Source organism: Lissotriton helveticus, chromosome 6 (assembly GCF_964261635.1).
Source record: "Lissotriton helveticus chromosome 6, aLisHel1.1, whole genome shotgun sequence".
Taxonomy (NCBI): Eukaryota; Metazoa; Chordata; class Amphibia; order Caudata; family Salamandridae; genus Lissotriton; species Lissotriton helveticus.
The window spans coordinates 1,434,102,633-1,434,115,807 of NC_136067.1; the positions used below are offsets into that span (position 1 = coordinate 1,434,102,633).

Below are 13,175 nucleotides of genomic sequence, written 5' to 3' on the forward strand. Positions count from 1 at the left end.
GTGTAGCATCTCACTCACAGCTAATAACACAATCCGCCTAAAAATGCAATGTGCATATATCACCACACGCCTTCCCTATCAGAAGGCGCTACGCTAGCCAGAAAACACACTTGTCAAACCATAATGGAAACTGCATTTGTACTGCTCTACTTTTGAAATGTTATGCCGCCAATTTATATCTCTATTTTATTTCATCATTTGTATTATTGTGTGGCAAAGAAGTGAAGCCCATCTGCTCAGAAAGCATTTATCAGAATGCCCGGTCACAGTTGTGTTCATTAAGTTTCATATGTGTGACTTGACTGTGTGCGAGCACCATACGTGTCTATGAGCGGCATCAAGAGACAAGGTAGGTGGCCGCGCAAGTGGGCTGGCAAGAGGGAGCTGTGGTCGTCGGGGGACACCATCACTGAATGTTGTCAAGTGCTGTTTTTTAGCCATGAAACAAGGAGACTTCACATCTAATACTGGGTTTACCATGTAAATGCTGGTTCTAAATATTGTATTAAAAATATCTTGCCATGCACTGTGTTTCCCTATGATGGATATTTTCTTGGCATTGCCATCAAAATCCTCCCACCCCAGGGCTGGCCTAGATGGAAATTGTGGCTTCAGGAGATAGTTTTTATTTTTTACTTCTTCATTTGGCTAAATACTGTGTACTTAGGCATTCTTATTTTTTTTTACCTTATTTTTCTTCTCCCATTTTTTGCCGAATTTAGGAGCACTTTGAATCAGACTTAAAAGTTCTAGTAAGTGATAGATTAAAAAACTGGACTGGAACCAAATACACTCTAGCCTAGACAATACTCACGGGGAAACAGTCCTGTCTCACAGTCTCCAACAAAATGTCCTACAGTGGAAGTAGTAAAGCCTTTGGGACAAACAGCACAGCATTTCAGTCTCGGATCTCCTACTTTACAAAATGTTTTGATCTTGGTCAAATTATACTTGTTCTCATTATACTCGTCCTGCGCTTCCGGACCCTTATCTGTCAATATGCAAGATCTTCAGAGCAAGCCTAGTATCAAGATATATTCTTAACACTTACATTACAATAAAGATGTGAAGAATTGAAATTTTTAACACTTCCCAGTGTTAGAAATGTATCCCAATGACTACTGAAGTCATGAAGTTGTTGCACACTGTAGAATCTACCACATTCCTTAGCACTTTCTTGTCTGGCTAGTGTCTACAGAGCGAGGCTGACTAGTAAGTCATTCAGGTTAATTCATGGTCTTGGCTGCATTTAAACCTCGCAGGAGGCGCCCCACCCCAGTCAGAAGTTTAGGGCTACTTAATTATAGTAACTCGCATTTCTCTTCATTAACAGAAATTATTGCTGGCTGCTGAGAGGCAATTATTCACAGCCAACAGCAAATGGGGCTGAAAGACAACACAGGGACACGCAGCGAGGTGACCCGAGGGGACCAGCCTGGTCGCACATGACTCCATATCCTCCTGCTCGCTACCTCTTCTTTGCTGTGCCATTCGTGACTGACACACAGCAGCTGGCTCTGGGGCCAGGGGCAGAGAGGCCCAAAGCGGCGCAATGTCACAGATAGGATGGCTGGAAGACCGAGTAGTTATTCTGCCTCTCAAGACCAACCTACAACACATAATAGCTTTTCACTGCAAAAAAGACACAATTAGGCAGCAGATGTGCCCTCGGAGAGACCCGTGGCATTTGTAATTGGCACCCAGAGTTCATAGGATTACAGAACTTGTCTGCATTACTTGAGCAAACAGAACCTGTCAGTCGCTTGAGGGTGTTTAATTTCTTCCAGCAGTAGGAAGTGTGATGATGCAGGGGCGTACGAACACAAAGCACATTAACATTGAAATGGTCTTTTAAAGACCCGTGAAGTACTCGGCGTGGCTGTTGTGTGCCCGGGAAGCTGTCTCGGCCGGGCTGACACCCCAACAGGGGTGTGGGGGGGGTGAAGCCCTTTAAGCACAATGGACTTTGCGCGCCTGCAAGCACTATGTCTCTGCCTCCTGCCTGGATTTCGCACCGCTCGCGTTCAAAAAGCGGCGGCGCGAACAGTCTTGTAGGGTTGTCTTTGTCACAGTGTGTGCGCTAAATCCAGGACACTGCGCGCTCCGGGTGACAATCGTGCATGCGCGCCCACCCGCGCACGTTCGTGGGAACAGTGCTCATGACTACCGGAAATATAGCCGTTGCCATCAAAAGACTAGTAGACCAATATGAGGCCATTTATGTCTTCCTTAGCAAGCCCATAAAAAAAGTTAAACCCAAGAACTTCTTCATCTCTTCCAGATTTGCGGGAGTCCACGCGGTAGCTATAGAGTAGGGCCTAAGGCTGGCACTGTTGTCCCTCAAAAACTGTTCAGCATACAAATTAATTTGCTCATGAATCTCTGCCAAAAATACATCGTCCATAAACAACTGGAAAAAATGTATCAGCAAAAAAAAAACTTCTGTATGCACTCTACACCCTGGAACACCAGTAATGTCTGGCAATGCCAGCTGCACCATGCCCGAGGCAACGCAGAGGTCATCACTTCCAACTGGAAGCCTTGCAGCCCCAGGCTGCAGCCCAGATGCCTCTTGCTACACCTTCGGTACATCAATGTCCTCCAATAAACCAGGTACTTCACCCACACTAAGAGTAGCTTCATCCGCACTGAGAGTGGCTTCCTCCTCCAATGATTCCATGTGGAGAGAAAACTCACTCCCTGAATCTTCTCCTCCCTCCTCTGCCTCAGATGCAGAGTCAGTCTCTGAACCATGGTCAGAGGAAGACTCAAAAAGCATACCAACAACCTGCTGAGTAGTAATCCTGTGGCTAGCCATTATCCTTACTAGGAAAGGAGACTGCACAAACAAATCAACAACAACCAACAATGCAAAATAAGCAAGTAAAAAAAATGTGTACCTCAACAACAAAGAGCTATATACTCAAAAACTATACGATTCACTTGCAAGAGACAGCTACACTCACCAGCACCTACTCTGCAGAAACAATGATATCCCACTAGAAAGAAAAAAACAAAACCAATTACTCACACAAGACAACAAAATACATATCGAGCACTCAAACAACAGAAGCCAAACATACTGCTATTATTACACCATTTGCAAAAAACACATTCATGTAGAGAAATGAAACTCATTTACAGTGTACAAAAAAAATCTCTTACCAAACACATGCAACTACACAAACAGCAGAACCACCAGTAACAAAACCATAACCTGGAACAGTCTAAAGAGCAAAGGCCTTGACCCAGAACAAAAAGGGAGCAATAAAGCATTACAATTGCAATTCACCCCAAACAAAATTAACATTATAACACGTTATGTGTCAACCCAAATAGTCAATCTGCCAGATGGGTCTTCAAATAAGGCTGAGAAAAATGGGGGGCGATCTTGCCCAAGGGATCGGGTAAGGTTGTCGGCCAGGTCGATCTGGCCCCCAGGTGGGACAGAAAAAAGCAGACAGAAATGTGTCCCCCTTGCAAAATAAATACATCCCTGGTGCCTAGTAGAGTTTTCTGCCTCCCCCTCCCACCTAGGCCAGAAAGGCAAAAAAAATTAAAAGGGGCAGATCTGTCCCAGGAGGGGCAGTAAAAACATTAAGCAAATGTTACCCCTTTGGATGCAACCTCCATTACACACAAAACAAAATCCCTGGCGCCTAGTGGGGTTTTCTGCCCCCCCCCCCTTAGGACAGAAAGGTGAAACAAACGGGCAGATCTTCCCCCAGGGGGGCAGAATACAACTATAAAATAAGCCCCTTGGAAGCGACCCTTGTCCAAGGGGTTGCTTCCATTTTAATTTTAAAATTAGTCCCTGGTGTCTAGTGGGGTTTTCTACCCCCCATGGGGGCAGAAAGACCAAAAAATGGGCCAGGCAGAATACAGATATAAAAAACTAAATGCCCCCCGCAAGCGACCCTTGCCCAAGGGGTCGCTTTCATTTACATTTTAAAGAACTCCCTGGTGTCTAGTGGGGTATTCTGCACCCAGCAGAAAGGCCAAATAAAAGGGCAAAATTGCCCCAAGGGGGGCAGAATGCACATAAAAAATATGCCCCCTGGAAGAGACCCTTGCCCAAGGGGTCGCTTTGATTTTATTTTTTTAAATATCCCTGGTTCTAGTGGGCTTTTCCGCCACCCCTGGGGCCAGAAACGCATAAAGTCTTAAAATGAATGTGCCCCCTAAGGAACTGACCCTTGCCCAAGGGGTTGCTTACAATTTATTTATTAAATATCTCTGGCTCTAGTGGGCTTTTCTGCCACCCCTAGGGCCAGAAACGCAGAAAAACGCAGGTGATCTGTCCCCGGGGGCAGAAAAGTCTTAAAATTAATGTGCCCCCTAAGGAAGCAACCCTTGCCGAAGGGGTCGCTTCTATTAAATAAATAAAGAATTCCCTGGTGTCTAGTGGGGTACACTGCCCACCCTGGGGGCAGAAAGGGCAAATAAACCAGCTGATCTACCCCAGGGGGGGGCAGAATACACATTAAAAATAATATGGCCCCTGGAAGCAACCCTTGCCCAAGGGATTGCTTCCATTTTATTTGTTTATATATCCCTGGCTGTAGTGGGCTTTTCTGCCCCCCCCTGGGGCCAGAAACGTCCAAACATTCAGACGATCTGTCCCCCCACGCTTACAATATTATTGCCCCCTAAGGAGTCACTTTCTTTACACACAAAAAAATCCCTGGTGTCTAGTGGGGGCATTCCTGCTGCATGATTGTGACGCTGTGCGCGATCGTGCAGCAGGAATACCCTGCATTGAGACAGGGGGGAGGAAACACTCTTTCCTCACCCCAATGCGTCAATGTGACCAGATCTGCCCCCCCCCCCGCCCCACCGGAGCCCAAAACTCACATCCAAATCTTCTGGACGCCTGGAAACAAATGGTTTCCAGGCATCCAGCGCTTCCTGTTGATGTTGGCGCGCGCTGTGCTCGCTGACGTCACAGGAATGCCGAGGGGTGGTTGGGGTGGCAGAGGTCGCTCCTCCGCTGCCATCCCCCTTTGTGGCATGATATTGGGCTGGCACTGGGGGGAGCACCAGTGCTTTCCCCATAGGTGGGTGCCATGACGGAGCGGTTCCGTCATGAGCACACGCCAACCGTGGCTCATGACGGAACTGCTCCATCAGGAGCACTGAAGGGGTTAATATATGGCTGCACAAGTGTTTAAATTAATCTTCATATAGAGGCAATAATCTTGAATTTTTTTTTTTTTAGAAAACTTTATTGCAAAAACGATTTCAAGATGGCTATCCATTAAGCAATGACCATATATGGAATGTTTTCTGTAAAAGAGTTTTACAGAAACCCATTAGAAAATAAAGCCTTGGTTACACAAAAAGATTGTCAGCCAATGCCAGACCCATTGGCTAGCTTTTGCCAATGTTTGTTTATCAACATGATGTAAAAAATGAGAACCTGTTAAAGAAGCAAAGGTTATAGTAGATCTTGTACTAATTGCTAAGTTTATATATAGAGGATCACCTTTAACTCTTAAAAGCTACACATTTTCGAACACATCTGGATGCCATGATTCTGTTTGGGTAAAATAGTAATATATATTTAAACTAGTAGCTGGTTATATATTAATCCTTCAGTTATATGATGATGATTACATTATTAGAATAAGCCTTGTATTAACTTCCCAATATGATTTTCACCCTGAAGTAAATTTATAGAATACATCCAAAATGGAAAATAATTGCTTGAGGTAAGTAACTTTTTTCTAAGACAACAACGTTAGTGCTTAAGAGCAAGGTCCATTGACTAGTTGTATTTTGTTTGTTTTGTTTTCAGTTTGGAGGTAATTGCTTCCTTTGTTTTTTTCACCTTCTGTGATCTAGATGGTGTTCCAACCCGAGACTCGTTCTGGAGGCTGTTCACACTACCAAAGATTGCACTTATGTGCCTTATTTTGACCTCAATGACCTCATGCATTGGCTTTCTGGATCCCACTTTGTCCATTTTTGTAAACGAAAAGGTAAGCCACAATGTGCCTGCAACCCCATTTGCCCTTGTCCCTTGTCTCTTCTGTTCATCCACTAGCCCAGCCGCTAGACCTCCACAGAAGTCATAAGAATTACAGCTGTCCACTGTGAATCCCTACCTCTTGTAGTAGAGGAGGATGACCACCGACAATTCGTGTATCTATGCTGAATATCTGCCTCCTGACTTTTAAAGATTTAGGAAAGTTTGGAATTCATCTTTTACCCTGTTTTGTTTCTATTTGGCCTGTTACACTTCCGTCTTTTATGTATAATTGCAATCTACTCACATTGCAATGCTAAATTAAGTAAGCTTGTTCAGGGACTCCATTTCCTAGCAGCTCCTCATCACCATCTCTGAGCATTCTTCTTGTCTCTGCAGCTAAAAGAGACCAGTTACATAAAAGTTGTACATAGGTGTGCTACCTGTTCAGGCTTGTTAATGCACAGTAACCATCAGCCCAAGATGCTGCCTAAGCTGTTTATCATCCAGGGTTTCGAGGTAGCCAAAGAGGCACTGTCTGGTCCTAGGTATGGGGAAGAACCACCATATTACACTGCACAGTTTGTGAGATTGCATGATGTACTTAGGTCAACATTTAAGGATGTAGCCAAGATTTTCAAAAGTCTTTTGAAGGAAAGGTTAATGACTGGTAATCTTCATTACCCTTAATGTTAGCCCTCCTTGTCTCAGTCCTAACCAAAATGAGGAGTCCCATCTCCCTTACAGGTTGGTTTATAGAGTATGTACCCCAAAAGACCAAAAGTCTCATTACTATGTCTATTAACATGCTCTAAGAAGACCTCCACCAGCCTCCCCTCATCCTGTGTGTTACAAGTTTACAATTAGTCCCCATAAGGAGCAAAACTCAGGGGGGTGGTGGAGTGAGATGAGAAGGGCTAAAATGAGGGTAATGAAGATCACTGGTAAGTAATGGAGTCATTGTGTATCATTTGCCCTACTAATCTCAAACCCAACTAAAATGAGGATTCAACAAGAGCACACTTGGTCCAAGAGAGGGCTTAGAAACAGAACCATGTTGTATTAATTGATATCATTGTTGACTTTATTACCACTAAACCAAACTTTTCTGCTGACATATGGTTTAAATCCAATTAATAATGATTGACAAATGTTTTTTTTTTACTTTATTTTTATTTTTCATTTAAAGAACACATGGTGGCAGGAGAACATTAGACACATAATATACACAGAAAAGTTATACAATACAATAAAATAAAATTTAATTGGAAAGCCAACGCTCAAATGGTGCCCAATTCTTGGAGGCAATCAAACGCCTTCTACTCCCTCTCAACACCTGAACCGACGTCTCCAATTTATGCCATGCAAGCATCCTAGCCTTCCAATGACAAAAAATGGGCGGTTCAGCACTAAGCCACAGTGACGTGATACAGAGTCTGATCATGGCCATTGCAATAAACAAAAAAACATGACTATATCTTGTTCTTTCAGAGGCCATTGAATGTTCGTAGCCAATTATTGTTAACTCCGCTGAGATCATAACAGGGGTTTCAATTACCTGATTAATAAAGGCTTCAATTTCATTTATAAAAGAACATAACTCAGGACATGCATAAAATATGTGAACAGAATCTGCAGAAAAAAGTTTACATATAGCACAAGAAGTTCATTTAGCACCTCTGGCAACCCCCCAGCTAACTAGCTTAGCAGTAGTGTAATAGAGATTAAACATTGACATATAACTAAGACCCCGAATTTACCAACCCATTTACTATTCTGAGCCTCTAAGTCATCTGGGAGTTGAGCAAGAAGACACTGATACAGTGCCCCTATTTTAGATTTTCTTAATATTAATTCCACCATAATAATCTTATCAAACATATTAGGATTGCTTGAGAGATTCTTGTCGAGGAAACTTCTGAGCTGTAAATATTTAAAAAAATGACTAGATTGTAAATGAAATTTCTCTTTCAAATAAGAGAATGAAGCCATCTGACCCAACTGGGCCAGGTCCCCAATTTCCTTCAGACCAGCAGAGCTCCATTGAATAATCACACCCTCTTGAAATATTGGAGGTAATAATCCTGGAGCATTAAATGGAGTGTAATAATTCAACTTTGAAATATGACAATAGCGGCAAATTTTTTGCCAAATCGAAAATAGGGCCCAACAGACCTTAAATTTGTTTTTTTTTTAAATAGCTTGGTTCGAGAACCCGGGTTAAAACTCCTTTGGTAGCATCACCAAGCGATATTGCATATATTGAGGGAGACATATGCAGGGGAATCTCAACTGAGTCTCCTAACAGAGGGACGCCAAAATGTTGTAGCAAAGCAGCCCAATAATAATATAACAGATTCGAACTGTCCAACCGCCACGCTCGCGCGGTAGACAAGTCCATTTTTCCGCCCTTCTTGGTTTACGATAACCCCACACGAATCGCTGACATATCCTTTCTGCTTTTATTAGTGTTGCCTTAGGAATTAAGAGTGGAATAGATCTAAAAAGGTATAAAAATTTCGGAAGGACAAACATCTTTAAGATATTACAACGACCAAATAAAGAGAGGTGTAGATGATCTAATCTCTCTAACTTGGTATGAAGTGAAGCAATTATGGGGGAATAATTCAAATCAGGAATCTGATCTACATTAGCCGAAATTTGAACACCTAAATATGTAGCCTCTGGAACTACAGACAACTGTGAAAGGGGCATAGTTATCGATTGTACAATTTGCGTCTTTGCGACGTTTAGCTTATAGCCAGAGATAGCTCCGAATCGCCCCGCAAGAGTCTCTAATAAAGCAAACGATACTGCGATATTGTCAGTTATTACTACAATATCATCGGCATATGCCAATGCCTTATACTCAACTCCCTGAACCCTGACAGGGGAAATGGCCTGGGACATTTCAATCATACTAAGGAAGGGTTCAATAAACTAAGCGAAAAGAAGGGGAGAGCAAGGACAGCCTTGTCTAGTCCCCCTACTAATAGAAAAATACTCTGACTCCTTCCCTGAAATACGGATTGCGGCAGATGGAGCTAAATATAAAGCTTGGAGGGCCTGAATAAAGTTCACAGAAAATCCCTTGCAATGTAACACACCCCACAAATATCCCCAGGAGACCCTGTCGAACGCCTTTTCGGCGTCCAACAGGATCACCCCAAGAGGAGAGCTAGTGGCCTTAGCCCAATCGAGCAAAGCAATGACACGCCGGATATGATCGGTTGTGTCTCTACCGGGGATAAACCCGTGTTGACGGGGTGAAACCAATGGAACAATGACTTGAACTAACCTAAAAGCTAAAATCCAGGAATACATTTTACTATCAGTGTTGATAAGTGCTATTGGCCGGTATGATGTGGGGTTCAACTCATCTTTGCCTTTTTTCTTGAAAAGGACAATTATTGTCCGTTGCCAAGAATCAGGCACAATTCCAGCTTGTGCGGCTCTAAAGACATCTAGCATTTCTTGTTTGAATACTGTTGAAAAGGTCTTATAAAATTCTAAATGAATGAGGTCAGGTCCGGCTGCTTTACCATTAGAAAGAGATTTTATGGCAGTTTCAACCTCCTCCCAACTGATAGGAGCGGACAAGGCCTCATTTTGCTCTGCTGTAACCCTCAGAGTATCCAAAGTATGAAAAAATTGATCCATGCCAATTTGTTGTTGCTCTGTGTATAAACTCAAATAAAAATGCACAAAGGCATTCAAAACACCACTAGGAGTTTCCTGAACTGTACCAAACTGGTCCATAACTCGAACAATCCGATTGGCCATGGCCTTTTGCTGGAATCTCTTTGCTAAGACCTGGCCTGAATTCTCCCCAACTCATACATTAAGGTTCGGAACTGTGTGTATTTAACTGCAAGATCTGTATACAGTGGTTCTAAAAGATTAGACTTTGCGATTGCGACCGTTTTCTGACAATTATCAACATCTTGTACCAACCGAATATTAGTACTTAGATCAAGTTCTGCTTGTTGAAGCACTTCTAATCTAGATTTAATTTACTGCTGCGCTTTCTTCCCCCTGAAAGATGCAAATCTTTTGGTTTCTCCACGCAGGGCAGCTTTGAATGTGTCCCAGACAATAAAACCGGAAGCTGTAGCCCTATTAATATTAAAAAAAAATACAATCCAAGGAGTCATCTGTTCCTGATATTGCTCATCTAAGAGCAGTTTCCTTTCGAAAGTCCATGATCTAATCTGATTGAAAGGACGATCCCATACAAGATTAATAATTATAGGATTGTGATCGGATATAGTCCTAGGAGTGACTTCAATCTTTGCAGTTCCGACCAATTGGTCGGACAAAAAAACATAATCAAGACTCACCATTTTATTATGCGGAATAGAATATGATGTATAGCCATCCTTATCTTGATAATAATGATGCCACACATCAATCAAGCCATGTTCCACAACAAGGGTCTGGAGGGCCTTAAAAACTTGGGGTTTCCGACCTACATAACCATGGTGCGTTAATATATTGATTTGACGGGAAATATCAATATTGAAATCACCACACAACAACATTGGATGAGACCATCCAGCTAGTTCAATATTTAGATTCCTAAATACTTGGGGGTCATCAAGGTTAGGAGCATAGATCGAACATATGGACAAAGGGCGGTTATTTACCAATACTTCCAAAACAATCCATCTACTACAGTTATCTTCTTTGACCCTTTTCACCAACCCAACACCTATTTTTAACAGGATAGCTACACCCCTAATTGTGGATGTTTGATGAGTGCAGGCAACTAAATCATAACCAGGACATTTTAGACATCCTCGATCACTCCAAGGAATATGGGTTTCCTGCAGCCAAATTAAATCTACCTGCATAATTTGAAGCATTTTATGAAAAATCCTACGTTTTTTAGGGTTATTTAATCCACAGATATTCCAGGTCGCACATGTTAGCCTATCCCCCCATTAGAAATGATCAAAATCCAACAATCCTGAAAAACCACTTTACTAATTGAACAAAAATGTAATCCCCTAGGAGTACCTTTGCACAAAATAACAATTGGCACTATATATAGCAAATTTTGAAAAATCAAACATGTTCCTGCAGAAACAGCCTATCTCCTGGCCACCACCAACCACCAGAACACCACCCCCCCACCCAACCCCAGTACACACAACCCCCACCCCCCTCCCCCTCACACCCTTCACCCCCATATGGAGCATGCGGACCATGGTCCTTATGATGGTTAAGTTGGTGAGCACCCATGCGCCGCTGTGTCCGTGGTCCCCCTGTCTAGACATTACAGCTGGCCCTACCATCAGAAAAAAATAAGAATACTAAGATAGAATATAGAACAAACAGGTCATCTTAAGACTTTATAAATTCACCCCCCCTTTTTTTTTCTTCCTTTGTTCGCATCCCAGTTGAATAAGAAACATAGACAATTTGCAATAGATAGAGTCTAGAATCTCCTTAGCAGGTATCTCAGAAAGAAAGTACTTTGTTTGGCCCTTAAAAATGACTTTTAATTTTGCTGGAAAAAGCAAAAATGCCTGAGCGCCCTTGGCCTGAAATAAGGATATCAACTGACGGAGATGCGGGCGGCGATCAACTGTTTCCGAACAAAAGTCAGGCCGAGCAATGAATTGGCAGTTCTTGGCCATTCGCTTCTTATTTGGTCTGGCTAAGTCAAATATTCTTTCACGAGCAAGAAAGTTATTAAAGGAGACGAGGATGGCATGAGGATAGGTATTGTTACTACTAGCTGAGGATTGCTTTTTATGAAATGGAAACCTGTGCGCTCGTTGTATTTCAAGGTTCCAGTCCTATTGAGTGACTTCTGGAAAAGCCTCATTGAAAAGGTAAGGTCTACTATGAACTGCCTTACATCCTCGTCTTCTTTATTTTCATCAATACCTAAAATTCGCAAATTGTTCCTTCTTGCTCGATTCTCCAAATCAGAAAGTTTCCAGAGAATATCCTTGCGCTGCTCTTTAATTTCCATTGCAAGATCCTTCTGAGCCGCTGTCATGTCCTCTAAAGCCGAGATCCGCTCTTCAGCTTCAGCAACCCTTGCAGAAGTGTCTGTACATGTTTTAACCACACGCCGAAGAGAATTCTGCATTTTACGACACGCACCTTGTGTGCGCATATTCTCCTGCCTTGTTTGTTCCGCGATGCATAATAATGGTTTGGTAAATTGTTATAAGAGACACCTCTTCAATAGCTTCTGTTAGAGCACCCTGAGAGTTATCATCTAGAACTCGCCTTTTTGTTGCGGAGCCTTCTTCTGATAGAGTATTATATGCACTCGTGTCAGTAATTGGTGCCCATGTTTAAGCACCCGGAGCCTTATGAACTGTGTCAATAAAGTCATCTGCATTTAAATCCTTCGAGCCCTCACTGAGACGCCAGTCACCTGCTTCACTATCATAATCAGACCATTGAAGTTCGGCATCCTCCCCCGATAGCGAATGATCTGAGACAGAGTAAAATTTGTCAGTTGCCTCACTAACTTTTGAGCCCCTTGTATCTAAAAGATCCTCTGCCGAAGATCCATCAGAATGAGGGGGGATTAAATTGACACGCAGTTCCAAGGTAGGAGTAAGTTGGTTAGCAACCTGGACTGCATTTCCCAGAATGCATTGGGTCGAAGTGGCAGTACCTAAATCTGAAATCTTCTCTAGTAAGTCCTCCGATTTTTTATTGGAATCGGGAGCTCGGTATTCTGTAGTGAGCTATCCTTAATAATTTGTTCAGGTGATTGAGAAATTTCAATGCTCGTCTGCAAAGGAGCATCAGTAACAGTCAAGTCTATACCAGAAACGGTAGCTGGTTGCTGTACTACAGTATTTTGTAATAGCTCTGGAGTCACGGTGATCGTTGCCAGAGCCCCCTCCTTACCAGCAGAGTCTTTCATGCCTTTTACTCCTTTTACAGCAGGCTGCATCTTCTCGGTACCTCCCTTACCGCATTGTAGAGCTGCTGCCTTTTCCTTTGATCCGAGTTGATCAAAAAGCTCTGGTAGCGTCTGCCCCTTCTTCGAGATTGTGCCGGCAGAGGATGGCGGAGGAGGAGGAGTTTTCGCGGGAACCGCCGCGCGTTCTTTATCACTTGGGACCATGGAAGCCTTTCGTTCAGTTTCTTGATTAGCTCGAGCGGAGCCGCGGGTTTTCAAAGCTGCGGCCGCCGCCGCCTTTGATAGAACTTTAGGTGGCATGTTGAAAAA

The 13,175-nt window shown here is 43.0% G+C and overlaps 1 protein-coding gene across 3 annotated transcripts in view; it reads left to right on the plus strand.

Moving 5' to 3' along the window:
• LOC144761783 (MFS-type transporter SLC18B1-like) overlaps positions 1-13,175 on the plus strand; it is a 1,350,585-nt gene that overhangs the window by 421,769 nt on the left and 915,641 nt on the right. For all 3 annotated transcript variants that reach the window (XM_078647026.1, XM_078647029.1, XM_078647027.1), the window contains exon 7: positions 5,845-5,981. In XM_078647026.1, the coding sequence (XP_078503152.1) occupies positions 5,845-5,981 (137 nt within the window). The remainder of the gene's footprint in view (positions 1-5,844; positions 5,982-13,175) is intronic.